Source organism: Phoenix dactylifera, unplaced genomic scaffold, assembly GCF_009389715.1.
Source record: "Phoenix dactylifera cultivar Barhee BC4 unplaced genomic scaffold, palm_55x_up_171113_PBpolish2nd_filt_p 000214F, whole genome shotgun sequence".
NCBI classification, from domain to species: domain Eukaryota; kingdom Viridiplantae; phylum Streptophyta; class Magnoliopsida; order Arecales; family Arecaceae; genus Phoenix; species Phoenix dactylifera.
This window is the reverse complement of record NW_024067725.1, coordinates 375287-390829: the sequence shown is the minus strand read 5'-3', so window position 1 is coordinate 390829 and position 15543 is coordinate 375287. Positions and strand designations below refer to the sequence as shown.

At 40.0% G+C, this 15543-nt stretch overlaps 1 protein-coding gene across 1 annotated transcript; it reads right to left on the bottom strand.

Annotated features, from left to right (window-relative positions):
• Window positions 1-3044: 3044 nt before the first annotated feature.
• On the bottom strand, window positions 3045-5079 carry LOC103721484 (probable BOI-related E3 ubiquitin-protein ligase 2). The gene is made up of 4 exons (XM_008811725.4): window positions 4679-5079; window positions 4331-4395; window positions 3896-4245; window positions 3045-3812 (listed from the first exon to the last, which is right to left on the bottom strand). Exons 1-4 carry the CDS (start codon window positions 4732-4734, stop codon window positions 3237-3239), a joined length of 1047 nt encoding a protein of 348 aa, XP_008809947.2. The 5' UTR covers window positions 4735-5079; the 3' UTR covers window positions 3045-3236.
• Between the last annotated feature and the right edge of the window lie 10464 nt (window positions 5080-15543).

Here is a 15543-nt window from a genome sequence, read left to right as displayed (position 1 = left end):
GATGGAACTTCAAGCGTCAAGTCATAAAGAGATGAAGGGGCCTTTGCTAAAGTGATGATTGTTAGTTCCAATCATACTCAATGTAGATCAAAAGTCGTATATGCATTGAGTTTCGTGTTCAGATTAACTAATATGCAAATCTAAAAGAATTAATTAGAAAGCAATATGCAAATTTATGGTCCAAAATTAGCTCTTTTTATTATGGAAGTTTTGGTCTAAAAGAATCGAACTATTAATAATGTAACCATTGTTGGTGAATATTCTATACTTCATATCAAGTTTGCTTCATTAGATGATAATTAAGGACTTGCCTAACATGGATCTTATAAGTTATAATTTCAGGAATTGGTATTTCCACTACTGCGAGATAAAACTATTTCCTCTAGCACTAAGAAAGTTAGTAAAAATGCTTGTTTCGAAGAATATTGATTACGTATTTTTTTTTTTATATTAATTAGTTACAATTAAAGAAAGTGTGTCAAAATTTAAACTATCTAAGCTTTCAACTAAACAAAATTATTACACTAAATTATTTTGGGACTTGTGTTTTAACTAATTAGATAACTAATATAAAAGATGTTAATTTATCGTATGAATCATGCTTTGATTAATAAAACCAATTACATGAGTGCTATAGGACATATTAGTTGATTCATACAATGAAGAATTTAATTATTATGAACAAAAACAAAATTTCTAAGGTTTTTTGCAAAAAAAATGTCCCCTTTCATTATGATATAAGTATAAAAGGCTATTTTTATTCTTTGTGCGAAAAAAATATATTTAGGACTCTATTAGACCATAGGCCTTATTTTAGATAAATGTTCATTATACATGTCGATGCATACTTCAAAATTTTTTAGTAAGTATTTAAGATAATAAGGACATAGTGTTCTAGTAAAATTCAAAACAAAATATTTTTGAAAAAAAGTAAAGAAGGCAAATCTTTTCTACAAATTCAACAGTTAAATAGCTTTTTCATGCAAAATATTTGAATTTATAAATAACTCTGCATATTGTGATTGATACTCTCCCTCCAATTTATCTTTCTTAAGAAATCTATTTTGAGGAAAAAATTAAAGGGCTCTAATATGAAACATTTAGGCAATATTTTTTCAAGTATAGAACTTGGTCATAACCCCTCTTGCTCCAAAATGCTCTGGATTTAATTTCAATCTTCCATAAAAAGCTTTCACCCCATGGTGTTTTTGTTATGTTTTCTCCTCAGACAATTTAACTTCTATCATGTTGAGAACATCACTTTACTCTTTATTATTTTAGTTGGATTGTTAAACTATTAAGTTATAGCATAAATTGCTCATCTAGATTACAATGATCTAACCCTACATTTTGAAAAATGAATGCAAGACAAAGATTATCGCAAGCTTATTAGCTGGATCTTCAATTGATCCTAGAAAACATGAAAATGTAGATGTTGTTAAATATTATATATATATATATATTATAAATAGCTAGATCTTTTGACCTTAAATTAATTTTTTTATAAAATGTGAATTCTATGGAACGGAATCCAACATTCTTCCACTTGGATCATATTGACGCCATTTGTCAATGTGGATCACAACTTGACGGGATCCCAATATAGCGTCCTAGGACATGTTGCATCAAAATTTTTCAGAATATAATTTTCTTCTAGCTAGAAGAGCACGACCAGATTGGTTTATTGTCTAATGATATATAAAATACATCTAATAATATAAAACATACATAAAATGGATGCTCTCATGTAGCCTCTCTGCCTGGTCGAAAGAAATATTAATAAAGTAGACATCGTAACGCCAAATTTGTATGCATTTATTGCTGATCTTGTCTTATGTGCACCTTGCATTATCAGTAAAGGCTAATTGGACCCAATAAACAACTCCCGAGCCAAATCTAGAGTTGCATTAATTCGACGAATTTAACTCCCATCTACATGTGTATCGGAATACGAGACATGGTTTAGTTTACAAGTTACGATAAACACAGGAATGCCGCATGATCAGACACCATGCATAATGGTTGTTGGATCATGTAGATATGCAATCTTTGATAGTGTTGAAAATGGAAAGATATCTTAAAAAGAGAAAATGCCTTGATTTGTTTTCATTTGCTAAGAAAGTGAACAATACTGTATCTACCAAAATTGTGAAAGCAAAATGTATGAAATATTTTGAAAAATGAATGCATGACAAAGATTAGGAGATATCTTAAAGTATTTAAAACAACTAAAGATAAGAAGATAAATTTTTTTTAATTTTTTTTAAATTCAAACTCCAACAACTTTTACACCCCTCATATATGTTTCTTATTATTGCCTTATGCTTCAAGGCCTAACTCCCAATTGAGAAATAGTTTCCTATTGGATAGGCCAAGAAATCTAGCAATGCTTGTATAAGTATGGGTCCATCCATCTATTAGCTTAAACCTTTGGATCAAATTTTAACCTATCGGGGCCTATGATCCTTCTTGATCCGTTTTTCCAACTGATAGGTATTGGAGAAATAGTCCAATATTGGATAGGTTAAAAGGACTTTAGTCGTGCTTATAAGCTCATAGGCCTATTTACCTATGATAGCCACCTATGCTTCTGGTTTTTTAGATGGAATTTGCTATTGGGTCAGATTTTAACACTCTTTGTGCTAGCCCTTTCTCTTTTCCAACCTCATGCTTCATGCCTTCAGACTCCTAACGGATTTGCCTATCAAATGGTTTTTAGAAATAATACCATATTGGATTGGTGAATGGCTTAAGTCATGCTTATATATTTATAGACTCATCAGCCTTTAGGTTGAATTTTGACACTCCCTATGCTAACCACCTATATTTCTCATTTTTAATATCATGATTCAAACCCTGTCAAGACTTGCTCCCTCTAACTATTGACATTTGACCTAGTATATTTCAGAAAAAAATTAGACTACAATTCCATGTAGAAAACTCTTTTTAACTGTTCCTTGGATATGTTTCTTGTCATTATTGAGTTATTAAAGGAAAAAAATTGTCTTAAAAAGTGAAAAAAATCCATTAATTCCAAAGAATAATTTTAATAAAATTTTCTTCTTTTCTTCTCAGAAAACTTGCGGGTGGCAATCAAAATAATAACACAGAGGAACCTCTGCACGATTCTTAGCATCATTAGAAGACTATTCTGTGTTCCAGTTTAGCAGTTGTCTGACAGAACGCCAAGTGCCTTCCAAAATTCTAAGCAAAAGAAAATCTAATTAAGAACGTCGTCAGGGCATAAATATTTGGAAACTGGCATTCTTCCATGCTTGGCAGATGGGGCACGTATCAGTCATCGATTCGCAGTCCTTGCACAAGCAAAGATGCCGGCAGGGGAGCAGCACAAAAGTTACCTCCTTTTCCCCGCACACCTTGCATGATCTCCGCCACCGGAGCTCCTCTCTGCCGCCGCAGAAGATCCCCCCCGCCGCCGCTACCGCCGCCTCGTCCTCGAAGCAGCACGACTGGGCATCATCAGCCGGGAACGGGGCGCCATCGCTGTCGCCGTATCCCTCCTTGGGCCGGCCACCCCCGCAGCCGGCGGCGTTCCGGAGGAGGACTTGATCCAGGGTGGTCCTCAGGCTGGCGGCGATGGCCTCGTTGTTCTTGGCCATGTTGAACCAGATCTGGCTCTCCGCCTCGACCTGCCTGGCCTTCTCCTCCAGCTCCGCGTTCCTCCGGCTCACGCTCTCTAACTCCGCTTCCTTTTCTTTAAGCCTCTTCTCCGCCCTCTGCTCCAGGATCGACATCAGAGCCCGGCAATGCCTCTTCCGCGCCTCCTCCAATCCCGAACGAAACTTCTCGCTCTAATCTCGCAAAGAGCCATCACGAGATCAAGTTTAATTCGCTTTCACATGCAAGAATCGAATCGCAGGAATAGATTCGGTACCTGGAATCCGATGAGGGCGTCGATCTCGAGGCTCTGGTGGTCGAGATGAGAGACGAGGTCCTGTACGAGTGGGGGGATGGCCGGCAGCCGGCCGCTGGTGGAAGTGCCGGCGGACCCCTGCAGCCGGCTCTGCTCGTAGAACAGCTGCAACCCGGCATAGTTTGGGTTGATCACGGTGGCAAATCGCATCTGTTGCTGCTGCTGGTGGTTGTTGCAGTGGCCAGCCTGGGGTAGAACCATGACTTCGCCGTCGTCTCGACTCCTCTTCCTCGATCCAGAAGCATTGCGTGTCAGCTCGCTCTCCGGGTCGCTGATCCCCGCTCCATTAATCAAGATCTTCTGCTGCTCTCCTGCAACCGTCATCAATCCAAAGAAGCCATTAAAGATCATAATGTCGAGAGACGAAGAAGTAGGGAGGAGGAGTGGCTTGCTCACCGAGACGGACGTGGGCTTCAAGGAGGGCGTTACTCGGAGTAATTACGAAGAGGGAGTCTCTATCTCTGTATATAAAGAAGAAGAAGGAGACGGGAGAGAGGAGTTAGAAACAAGAGGAAGGAAAGGAGGATAAAAAACCGAAACTCTCTCTCCCTCTCTCTCTCGCTGTCGCTCTCGCTCTCTACTCAGTGGCTCGGATTACGAAACCAAAAGAAGCGCCCCGCAAGAAAAGAAGGAAACACCCGGTTTAAAGGAAAGAGCAAAGAGCAAAGAAAGAGAGAGGGGGGGCATGAAATCTAAATCCTTTTCTTCCCTTCTCTCCTCATGGCTCGAGAAGGTTTCTCTCACCTGCCGCGGTAATCCGGAGCGAAGGCGCTTGAGCGGTTCTGTGCTTCCACGGCCATTACGGTGCTGCTGTTACTTGTGCTCTTCTAAACAAGTCCACAGCGAGCAGATTCGGAGGCAACCACGGCTCTCACCACCTATCCTCTTTTATACCCAGCCCACCTCTCTCTCTCTCTCTCTCTCCCTACACGACCGTTCGTCTAGAAAAAGGAACGGACTGGCCTATTTAATTCGTTCAATTAGTAAATTGGAGAAAGGAAAAGGAAAAACTATATTTATAGAAGAAAGGAAGGAGTATATTTCGTTTGGGTGGGGAAAAGTGATGAGGGGCAACGGGCGGTCAAACGGGAGAGGCGGAGGGGAGGAAGCGCACGAGAAACCAGCTGAAAAGTTTGGTCAGGTCCCCTCTCTCTTTCCTTCTTTCCTTTCTAAATCTTTGTTCTTTTTCTAGGCTACTTACCTCTTCTTCCCCTTCTCTCCTTTTATCTTTCTCTTTGTCAGTGTTCGCGCGTCCAATGCGACGGCCTTTTCTGTGTACCGTATTAACCCTTTCTTTACTGTTCCACTGCACCAGACTTTGGTTTATACAGAGGATGGACAAGACAATGGCCATATATATCACGTACTGCTTGGCTTGGCTGCAGCTCCTCCACGGCAATCAATCAATCAATCTTAAGTAGAAAAATATTGGTCTGGTTGAAAGATTTTAATCTGCTGTGATGATGATCTTATTGGAGTCTTTTGGCGTTGCTCGAATAAATACTGGTTGGCCGGCGTACCTGCTCCATATCCCGGGACTCTCTCGCTCTCTCGTCTCTCTGACGGCTTCAACAGGATCTCTGTGACCGGAACCTACTCATGGATTTTTACTCGGTTAAAAACTTTGATGGTTGTTGTTTTCACCGTCAGAGTCCAGGGCCGACGCAAGGATGACGACGAGGGAGAGGCGGCCTGGTACGTAAAAAATAACTTTTCCGACTGCAACAGGACTTGGGTGCACGTATCTTTGTCTAGAACTGGGTTTACGGTGCCAAGACGTTTTGGGATCCAAGAGCAGTAGGAAAGAATTTGAGAACTGGAAAAAGGTTAGCAAAGAGTTTACTTTGATAAAAAGATATCAAGAAAAAATAGAAAAGCCGAATCAAATATCTTCCTATATTCATTCATGAAAAAGAAGAGCGTGGAAGGAAGATAAATAATACCAACTAAAATACCTAGTCATTACTTTCTCTTTTAAACAATATGCCAACTTCACAGTAAAAGATAATATTACCTACCGAGTTGGCCAGGGACATCTGAGATACCCCTTCTGCTCTTGTAGCGTCCATATATATTTTCGTATCCTGGGTGTCCCACCTCCTGGCTTCCTGAAGGTGAATTTCGATAGCAATATAGCTGCTGATGGGAGAGACGGAGGTGTAGGCTTCGTCATTCAAGATCATGATTACAGACTAGTGGCGACGGGAGAACAGCGGATCTTCGATTCGTCGGTGGTGTGTGCTGAGCTCCGAGCCGCCTGAGAGGGCATATCCTATACGAGACAGACACTTGGTGCAGACCAGATTATTCTTGAGGGCGACTCGGCCACTGTGATTAACTAGATCAGGGGTCGGGGTCGTGTAGGTGAGGGTAGGCCGCTGCTTCTGGACATTCGCAGACTCTTGCAGGCATGTGACACCTATCAGGCTATACACGTATACAGGGAAGTGAATTGTGCAGCTGATTGAGTCGCTTCCTATGTGGCTCACCATTCTGGAGGCTTTGTTTGAAGGGAGCGCGATACAGTGCCAGAGTTTCCTTTTGCTTTGTTATTTTCAGATTTTGTTGGCCGTATCCACATCCGTAGGATGTGAACCGCGTTGTACCAAAAAAAAAAAGTATCATTAATTATAATCCATGAATTGGGACATTAATGGCAATTAACAAACCATTTGGCCTGTCAAAATTCGTAAATAATTCAAGAGTTTCTAAATAGTTTTTGGATTTTTTTCCCATTTGACCATGGTTCAATAGAGAAAGGGAGCGCATATGTTTCATATAACGTCCAAGACTTGCAAAGCTCTTACGCGTCCGCGTCAGAGCAAGTGAAACTACAGGTTAGTCCCTTTGTACATCTAAGAATGTGAAATTACTATATGCGCTCATTTCTTTGTGAACACGCATCTTATAAATTAGGAGAGATAACATAATTATAAGTACATTTAAAAAACATGGAATTTCAAATAGTATTTTAATCTGGCAAAACAAATCAATGAAGTAATTGAAATAGGAAGAAGTGTCCTTCGTGTCAAGTACGATATTGGCTTTACCAACACCCTAGTATCTTTCTATTTGAAAAATTTAGAGAGAGGTATTAGCTTTTAGAGCAATATGCATATGACCATAACAATTGTTAGAAATTTGTAAGTTCCTATAGTTAAACATAGCAAGATTGAGATGGGTTTTCAGAAAAAGCCTTCGTAGGTAACATTACGTGCATTAGCATATGCCAATTTCTAGTTTGAGCACTCTGATTTGATTGCATCAGCATTTTCACTAACAAAAAGCAATTATCCAAAAAAGAGAGGAGGAAAACCCAAAAGAATATGCTGTTTCCCCAGCAGAAATTAACATAAAGTTTCTTAGCATCTAGGCTAAAGTCATCGTAATTCTTGTTTCTTTCTCTCAGGAACATGCTAATCCCATCCTCATCATCTTAAATGCAAAATAATAAAAGACTTGGCAAGATTCTCAGATGTGTACAAGCCAACAAATCCAGTCCTATATCTTGACGTGTATGTTATTTTAGAGTTTCTTTCTACCAGCAAATTTATTTAAAACAGTAGCTGACTCTTGCCTACTCTAAGCTCCTCATGGAAGTTCCATGACTTGGAAGATGAATCTTTCCAATTCATCGTCAAACATTCACAAATTCATGACTTAAATATTTGCTTTTCCCCTCCTCCTTTAAAACAGTAGCTGACTCTTGCCTACTCTAAGCTCCTCATGGAAGTTCTATGACTTGGAAGATGAATCTTTCCAATTCATCGTCAACATTCACAAATCCATGACTTAAATATTTGCTTTTCCCCTCCTCCTTTGGTAGTGCATCCTTACATGGTGATTGTCAACTTCTAGGAGGTCCAAAGAAGTCTGAATAATAAGTTAATCACCTTTGACATCATGAATTGGGTTGAAAGAGATGAAAGAATTGACAATATCTTAAGCAAATTCCAAGGTCTGATACAAGGTTGCGGTCAATGCAGGCTGGCATGGTATTGAATGGAGGAAGGAGGATGCAAACACTCAAGACAACATAGAATTGGAAAATAAAGCTGGCAAAGGCCGGTCATGGTAGAGCATATAAGCCCGTCATATTATTAGCAATGCTACAAGACTACCGTTACATACGATCAACTTTATTGACAAACATGGGGAGAGTTACCAAATCAGTAGTTATGGGCAAGGAGGGATTTGAATCCCCAACATCATGGTTCATAGCTATGTGCTCTAATCCTCTAACCTATGAGCTACAAGCTACACTCCATCTCCACTGGCCCGGAAGTACCCTAAAAAACAAAGACCTTTTCTCTCCTCAGCTATTTTGAGTTAAACAGATTTAAAAGCGCATGCATTTTTCTCTATAATATGTTTGAAGATGTGAACCAGGAGAGAAGATTAATCTTTGTGTTCTAGGTTTTTATCTTCTTTTCTATTTAAAAAAATCTAAAAGGTCAAATAAAAAGAAATTAATGGAAATAAAAGATTGGAGATGAATGCATCTCTTCGATGTCTAACTTTTCTTTTTAAAAAAATCTCTTTCTAACTTTTCTTTTTTTCCTTTTAACCCCCAGAAAAGGGGGACATGCATAATATGTGCGTTGCTTGATACATTCCTATTTACCAATAGAAATCTAGAGAAGGTGGATCATTACCTACCTTCAAGAACAACAAGTAGACAAATCCAACTAATTCTGAAAGTCATCTTTGGAACCTAATATTCAGAATTATATTTCTATTAAAATTTAGCAATGATTAAATTTAAAATGAAAACCCTAAGTCTCAATGCACCCACACAAGATTGAGCCCATAAATTAGAGAAGTAGAGTAATGGTGGATAATCATGAGCAAAAGGGTGGAGGAAGTTATGGTGGCTATATATGGCAATGTAGGACAGCTTGAGTTGATCTGATCTGGGTAACCTTACCAGTCAAATCATGGAACAAAAATCAGACTAAGCTATAGATAAGGTTAACTAGGGTCATAGGGAGGGACTCTTTAGGGTCGACCCAACATTATAGAGAAAGATAATAGAGAGAGAAGAGGAGAGAGAAAGAGTGGAGAAGAGAGAAAAGAAGTAGGGGCTAGTTTTGGTACTTAAACTGAGGGTGGAGGCTAGAAGGCCAATGGTGAAGGCGTTGGGTTTTAGCGGAGCTCTAGTTTCTGGCAACTATCGTGATGGTGATGATAGCAATGTTGACCAGCACGAAAGACAAAAAATAAGAGAAGCATAGGATGGTGAAATAGAGGATGCAAAATGAAAAATGGGATAGTAAAAATTTGATGATTTCTCAACGGATCCTATCGATGAAGGTTCAATCGAGAAGGGAGGAAATCAAAGAGGAAATAGAAAGGTGGAAGAGCTTCATACCTCGTTTTCCAACGAGGAATGACCGCAGCCCCAATGGCGGTGGCAAACAATGGCAAAAATCCGAAGAAGATGGAGAGAAGAAGAAGAAGAGGAAGAGAGCGTGCTTGTGAAGTATTACAAAGGAGATGACGAGTCTTATAGCTAGTGGCCACCTACTCTGTTGGTGTTCGCGGAGGAGGCAGAATCCATCTTCTTGTCCAATTAGGATTCCAATAAGGGCAAAACCTTAGATGGATTTAGAGTTGGGTCTTCAGGCCACATGGTGATACTTGGCTATAAGCCCAAGGGTCAGGCCACTCAGACAATTCGTAGGCTAGCTAGTTAGTGGATTGTGCTGGACCTTACAGGTATCATTTGTAACTTCTTAGAACTTTATTCAAAAAAACTAGCTATAAGGTATTTCTTGTATTATGAAAGGATTCGTGAAGACATGTATTTAGTCCTACATTGATTAGGCGTCGGGATAATATTGGGTACATATACTAGGTCAAAGAACCGAAATAACACCTTCCAACTACTTTTGTTAGATGAGATCATGGATCATTGGTAATGGTATCAGAGTGGACCCAACTAATTATCTATGAGTAATGAGGAGATATTGAAGCCTGACGAGAATGTCGGAGCTTAAACAAAAAAGCATATGAGAGCTAGTGCGCTAGAAAGATTTTGGATATACAGGATCAAGAAAGCTAAATAAAACTTTCCGGCTAGTTTTTGTCCTAGGTTGTTGCATTCCTTTATAAACTTATAGGTGGAGCACGTTGTTTGCAAGTGAAGTATATTTAAGTCTCCTAAGAGCTATTGGATAGGTATTAGGCTTTATAAAATATATAATCCCCTTCCAATCTGGTGGTGCTATTTCTCCACCCACTTCAAGCACTCGCAGAATGGGAAAATCATCTTACAACCATCGAGGTCGTTGTTGAGGTAGAATAAGAATAGTTACTTCATGAGGGTTTGAACGCATTAAGTTCCTATGAAATCCTTTTTGTGGGGTCAGTCACACCTTTATTTCTAGTTTATAGCAAGGCTTCCACTTGTTCTAGTTCCTACAAAATGTATATTTTACCAACTTTTTTTTGCAAAGCAATCTTAAATATGGAGTTAGGAAAAGATTGGATGGTATGATTGTGGTTTACTTCTTTTTATTGTTTTTGCTAAGATCTTTCTTCATCCAGGATGTTTTGCCGGGCGGCGGGGAAGTAGTACTAATTTATGAAGACTTTATGCTTGGAACACTACACAAAAAAAGGACATTACCGACTCTTATTTGCCGACGCTTATTCCAAGCGTCGGCAAAAATTTTTTCCCGTCAATATTTGCCGACGCTTTTTAAAAGCGTCGGCTAACGACGACGCTTATAAGCGTCGTCGAAGTTAATATGTAATTGACGACACTTTTAACGACGCTTTTTAGCGTTGTTAAATAACGACGCTTAAAAGCGTCGTTAAAAGCATCGTCGGAAGCCAAAAAATCACCTCATTTTAGTCCCACATCGGCGGATCTGAAAAAAAAAATTTGTTTATATAGCCAAACCCAACCACTCTGCACAGACGGAATGAAGGTACTGATCGGGAAGGTTGTTCGTATTTCTGAATGGAGGAGAAGATGCAGACCGGAAATGGTAATTTTTTTTGCAAATGGAAATTCGCGACGCTTTAAGGCGTCGGGAATTCGCGACGCTTTTTCTTTCCGCAATGGAATCGGCTTAAGCTCGACCTTTTCTTTCATTTCCTATCATAGGGGTACTATGCAGCATGAACATGAAAGATTAGATGTCAACCAACTCTCTTTATATTATTGATTATAAAGCGTCGGAAAAGAGCGACGCTTGAAAGCGTCGCTAAATTGAAATTAGCGATGCTTTTAAAAGCGTCGGGAAATATTTTTTCCACTGTAGCATAGACGACGCTTTACCGATGCTTTGGAAAGCGTCGGGATGGTTTCTACCGACGCTTTTAAGCGTCGCTAATAGCCAAAAAAAAGCGTCGCTAATGTCTAAGTTTCTTGTAGTGGAATAAATTTAGGAAAGTACCCTTGAAGTAATTGTCACTCTTGGCAAGCATAAACTTAAAAAATTTCTAAACCTATTTTATATCTGAACCAATTTGTAAAGGAAAGTTGAACATGCCACCCGACTTTCGTACAAAGGGAGGATTAGGACATCCCAAATTGCATACAAAGGTCATGTCTCCTTGTTTGAATTGGAGACTTGAGTGGGAAGATTCCATTTGGCATTCCAACCAAGGGCTCACTTGTAATCCATCCTTGACTTGACCTCCCAAAGAATGACCAAGGAAACAACATGCGTCGGCCCCATAGTGGTTTCAGTGACGTACCTCTTGAATGGTCGCCCACAAATCACATCACCAAAGGCCTAAGTTTGGGCCACAAACCCTAATTCCAGCTCTGAAGACACCGTGCGATACGCAAGGGTTAGTGGAACTCCACTCATTTAGATGCCCACCTTTTAATGTTTGCACCATGCTTAATTCTGCGAATCCCATTCATCTTGTGCTTATTAGAAGAAATGAACGGTCGTGCTTGACGTAGTGCACCTTCATATATGGTACATATAGTGTAGAATATAATTTTTCCAAAAAAGATAGGACCCTGACCCACCACCGGGATGTGCGAGGACCATGACCATGCAAGTTGCATGTTCTTATATATGGTAGGTAAAACTAGCGACACCTAAGAAAACAATTTGCAAAATGTGCAAACTCACACGGTCATTACCGTTGCATCAACACTAACCAACATCAATCTTGAACATGCAAGCATTTGAAATATCCATCGAAGGTATGATCCAATCAATGTAAAAGTGCTAAAATTCAGCATCTTGCCTTTCCAGTTCAGACTTGAAGCGGGAAGGTCTAGTCTTTCAATCACAGCAGTCCATGTATTGCATAATGATCGTGATTTAATCAACTCAACATGATACATAAAATGACATGCCTTTCGATATTTTATGGGGCTCAACCAATCATGTCCATGATGGAAAATATGAACATCCTAATTGGAAGACTGCTCCAGTTCATGTCCAAACTTCTGCAGCGAATCTTAACATTTTTTTTTCCAGAAAAAAAAGCACATGCATAACATATGCCCAAAAGAATTGATGATTTTAGGGTGCATCTTAGGAAGCTCATTAATAGAACTCATAAATAAAATGTTTTTCTTTTAATTTGTAATGGAGTTAAACCTGCTTCTTCTCAAGAAGTTGTAGGTTCATATTATGCAATTTAGCAGTTATTTTTTCTTGTAATTTTATCTGAGAACAAATAGAAAGATGACCTAACCCAAAATGAAAATAAAAATAATTAACTAGGAATTTGCGTAGGATAGTAATTCAATATCATTATAAAAACAATCAGCATAATATTGATTAGTATGTTTTATTGTATTTAAATTATTTGTTACTATTTCACATGAACAGATGTCCTAAAATAATTATGAAAGATTATCACCATCATATATAAAATAATATAAGATCAACATTCTTTATATGGGTGGCATATATGAGTTGTGGCTGTAGGATTTTCAGGTAGAAAACGCACTAATGCTGTAGTTCTTTTTGTGCTTCCAACAACAGTTGTTTATCTTTCAATACTAATCTTGCAAGGAAAAAGAAACAAAACATATTAATCTTCATGAGTCACTTCATAAGAACGGTGGGTGGAAGAACATCCCTTTTCCTTTGGTCCCCGTGTGTTTCTGCATCCTTTTCTTTAAAGAATGATCCCCATCTATTTCCCTGCAGCTTCCACCAAAGGAAACTCAAGGCCAACATCTAAGATTGACTAAGTGATCATATCTTATTAACTTTTGTATTAACTAATCACTTACAGTTAGTCTGAACATTTTCCTTACCAATTGATTTAGTTTGTGTATTTTGGTTGGGATTGTGCTGACTATTTCTATTTTTATTATATCAATCTTCTTTTTTTAAAAGATAGATTGAACTTCTTGTTGTAATACTGTAGCATTCCATTCCTAACTTTCTGTTGGTGGAAAAATGGACCACCCCACAAATGTAATTATAGCACCCAAATCCATCAGCAAGCTCGAGCTCATCCTAAGTGATGGAGCTCTTCCGCTCTCGAGCTCATCCTAAGTGATCGGGCTCTTCCGCTCTCGAGCTCATCCTAAGTGATCGAGCTCTTCCGCTCTCGAGCTCATAGACCAGAGAGCCGAGACCAGAGAGCCGAGACCAGAGAGCCGAGACTAGAAGGCCGAGACCAGAGAGCCGAGACCAGAAGGCCGAGACCAGAAAGCCGAGACCAGAGAGCCGAGACCAGAAGGCCGAGACCAGAGAGCCGAGACCAGAGAGCCGAGACCAGAAGGCCGAGACCAGAAGGCCGAGACCAGAAGGCCGAGCACAGCAGGCCGAGCCCATGCCTTAGCCAAATATCTAATTTCCACCTAACCCTCTAAGGGACCTGACAACTCCACTATAACCTGCCACTATCTCCAAGCCATCAAGGCATAAGATCTCCGCAGGTATTCGGAACGACCTGCCATTAATGCACGAGACTCTCTCAAGTCTCCGATGCACTCAGTCATTTAATGAACACGGCCCAAGACGATCTCCGGATCACTGAACCATCAGAACGTATAGCTCTCCCTGACCGCCGGTTCATTCGGTAATAAATGCACTTACCATCCACGGACCCCAGGCCCACCACAGCCGGCGGTTCAACCACTCCAACAGGTCCGATCGACCGTGACAACTCCCTGATTCCGGTCTGATCCGGTCCCGTTCTCCATTACGCCATTAATGGGCCAAATCGTGCCCAATTATTACAAAACAGGACAAACCTCCTGTCACCTCCCAGGTAACAAAAATCCTCCTATAAAAGGAAACCTGGGGGGAAAAGGGAGGGAGGACCAAAAACAAGAGGAAAGGACCGAAAGCCCGAGAGAACCCTCCTAGACCGGGTAGAAAGAAGTGAACAACACACACAATTGAGGAAATATATCCTCTTCATCTTCTCCACATACTCTCTCCTCCCCGCTCTCTCCATACTTGCCCCCTCTGACTTAGGCATCGGAGGGCCGGCGCCGGGGAGCCCGGCCACCGGCTTTTTTGCAGGACAGGACAGGACTGGACGCACCACGCACTCTTCTCCGCTCTCTCATCCCCACGGAGGACGCAGTCGGCCGGCGCACCGCCGTCCGCCCTTCCGGCAGCGGAGCTCCTCCTTCCCCTGGCTTCGCGGCGGCCCCCGGGTCCAATTTCCAGCAACACTTTCTATTTGCAAAACAGAGAACTTGGATGATTTTCATTTCAAGTCTAATTTTTTACAGTTTTTGTTGCATATCTCTTAAAATAAAACAACCACCATAACAAGCACAAGCGATAACACCAACAATAAAATAATAATAATAACAATGATGTATCATTATTATTATTATTATTATATATTATTGCTACTGCTAAATATGCAAAAAAAGAGATCAAATATTTTGATGCTTAGGCATTCATGTGAAAGAAACTAAACTATAAACTAATACATGCTTTGCCTTTCCTGCGGTTATAATCAAGTATGATAAAATTATTAGAGAATGTTATAAGATTTGTCGTGAAATGTACTAAACCATGTTCAAAGCAATGATGTCCCAATTGACAAAATTAAAGAGCACAATAATTTAGTCCCTCTTCCAATGGCGGCCGACACATATATGCAACAAGCTCCTGTGGGCAATGGACCTCTAGAATCATACTCTTGAGTCAATCATGGCACTATTTAATTGTCAGATTGTCAGGAATACTCACAAGTTGATTTGCTTTGATTTATCAATTCCTGATTGGCCCAGTATATGACCTAATTACTATAGCCTAATAATACCAGATATGTATCTATCTAACTTTCGGCCAATTAACTTCACACTGGTGGTGGGAAAGAAGGAAATTAAGATTTCATCCACAAGAACTCCATGGTCGGTCTATGATGCCTACCACTAAAATTTTTGAAACATATGTGCACTTCATAGTTATATTAAGATGATCAAAGCATTACTTTTGATTGACTCGCCAAGGCTTTGCAAGTTTTCTTGACCAACAATTCCATGCATTTCTTTATTCACCGACCACAAGTTGGTGTCAGTATTTCTTTACTTTGTTTATTTTTTTGACAGGGTAAATGGGTCCTAGTGGACTTGAATGGCAGATAGGAGTGTTGTGCTATTTCACTCTAGCTAGTGGTGCTTGCCTCATCCATCTCCCACCCAACAT

What these genes read in the sequence shown, in the direction of transcription:
- LOC103721484 (XM_008811725.4), bottom strand. Translation starts at nt 4,734, where the DNA reads ATGGCCGTGGAAGCACAGAACCGCTCAAGCGCCTTCGCTCCGGATTAC. An exon ending in GCTCCGGATTACCGCGGCAG is followed by an intron (nt 4,396 to 4,678) that starts GTGAGAGAAACC and finishes CTTTATATACAG; the next exon opens with AGATAGAGACTCCCTCTTCG. An exon ending in ACGCCCTCATCGGATTCCAG is followed by an intron (nt 3,813 to 3,895) that starts GTACCGAATCTA and finishes TTGCGAGATTAG; the next exon opens with AGCGAGAAGTTTCGTTCGGG.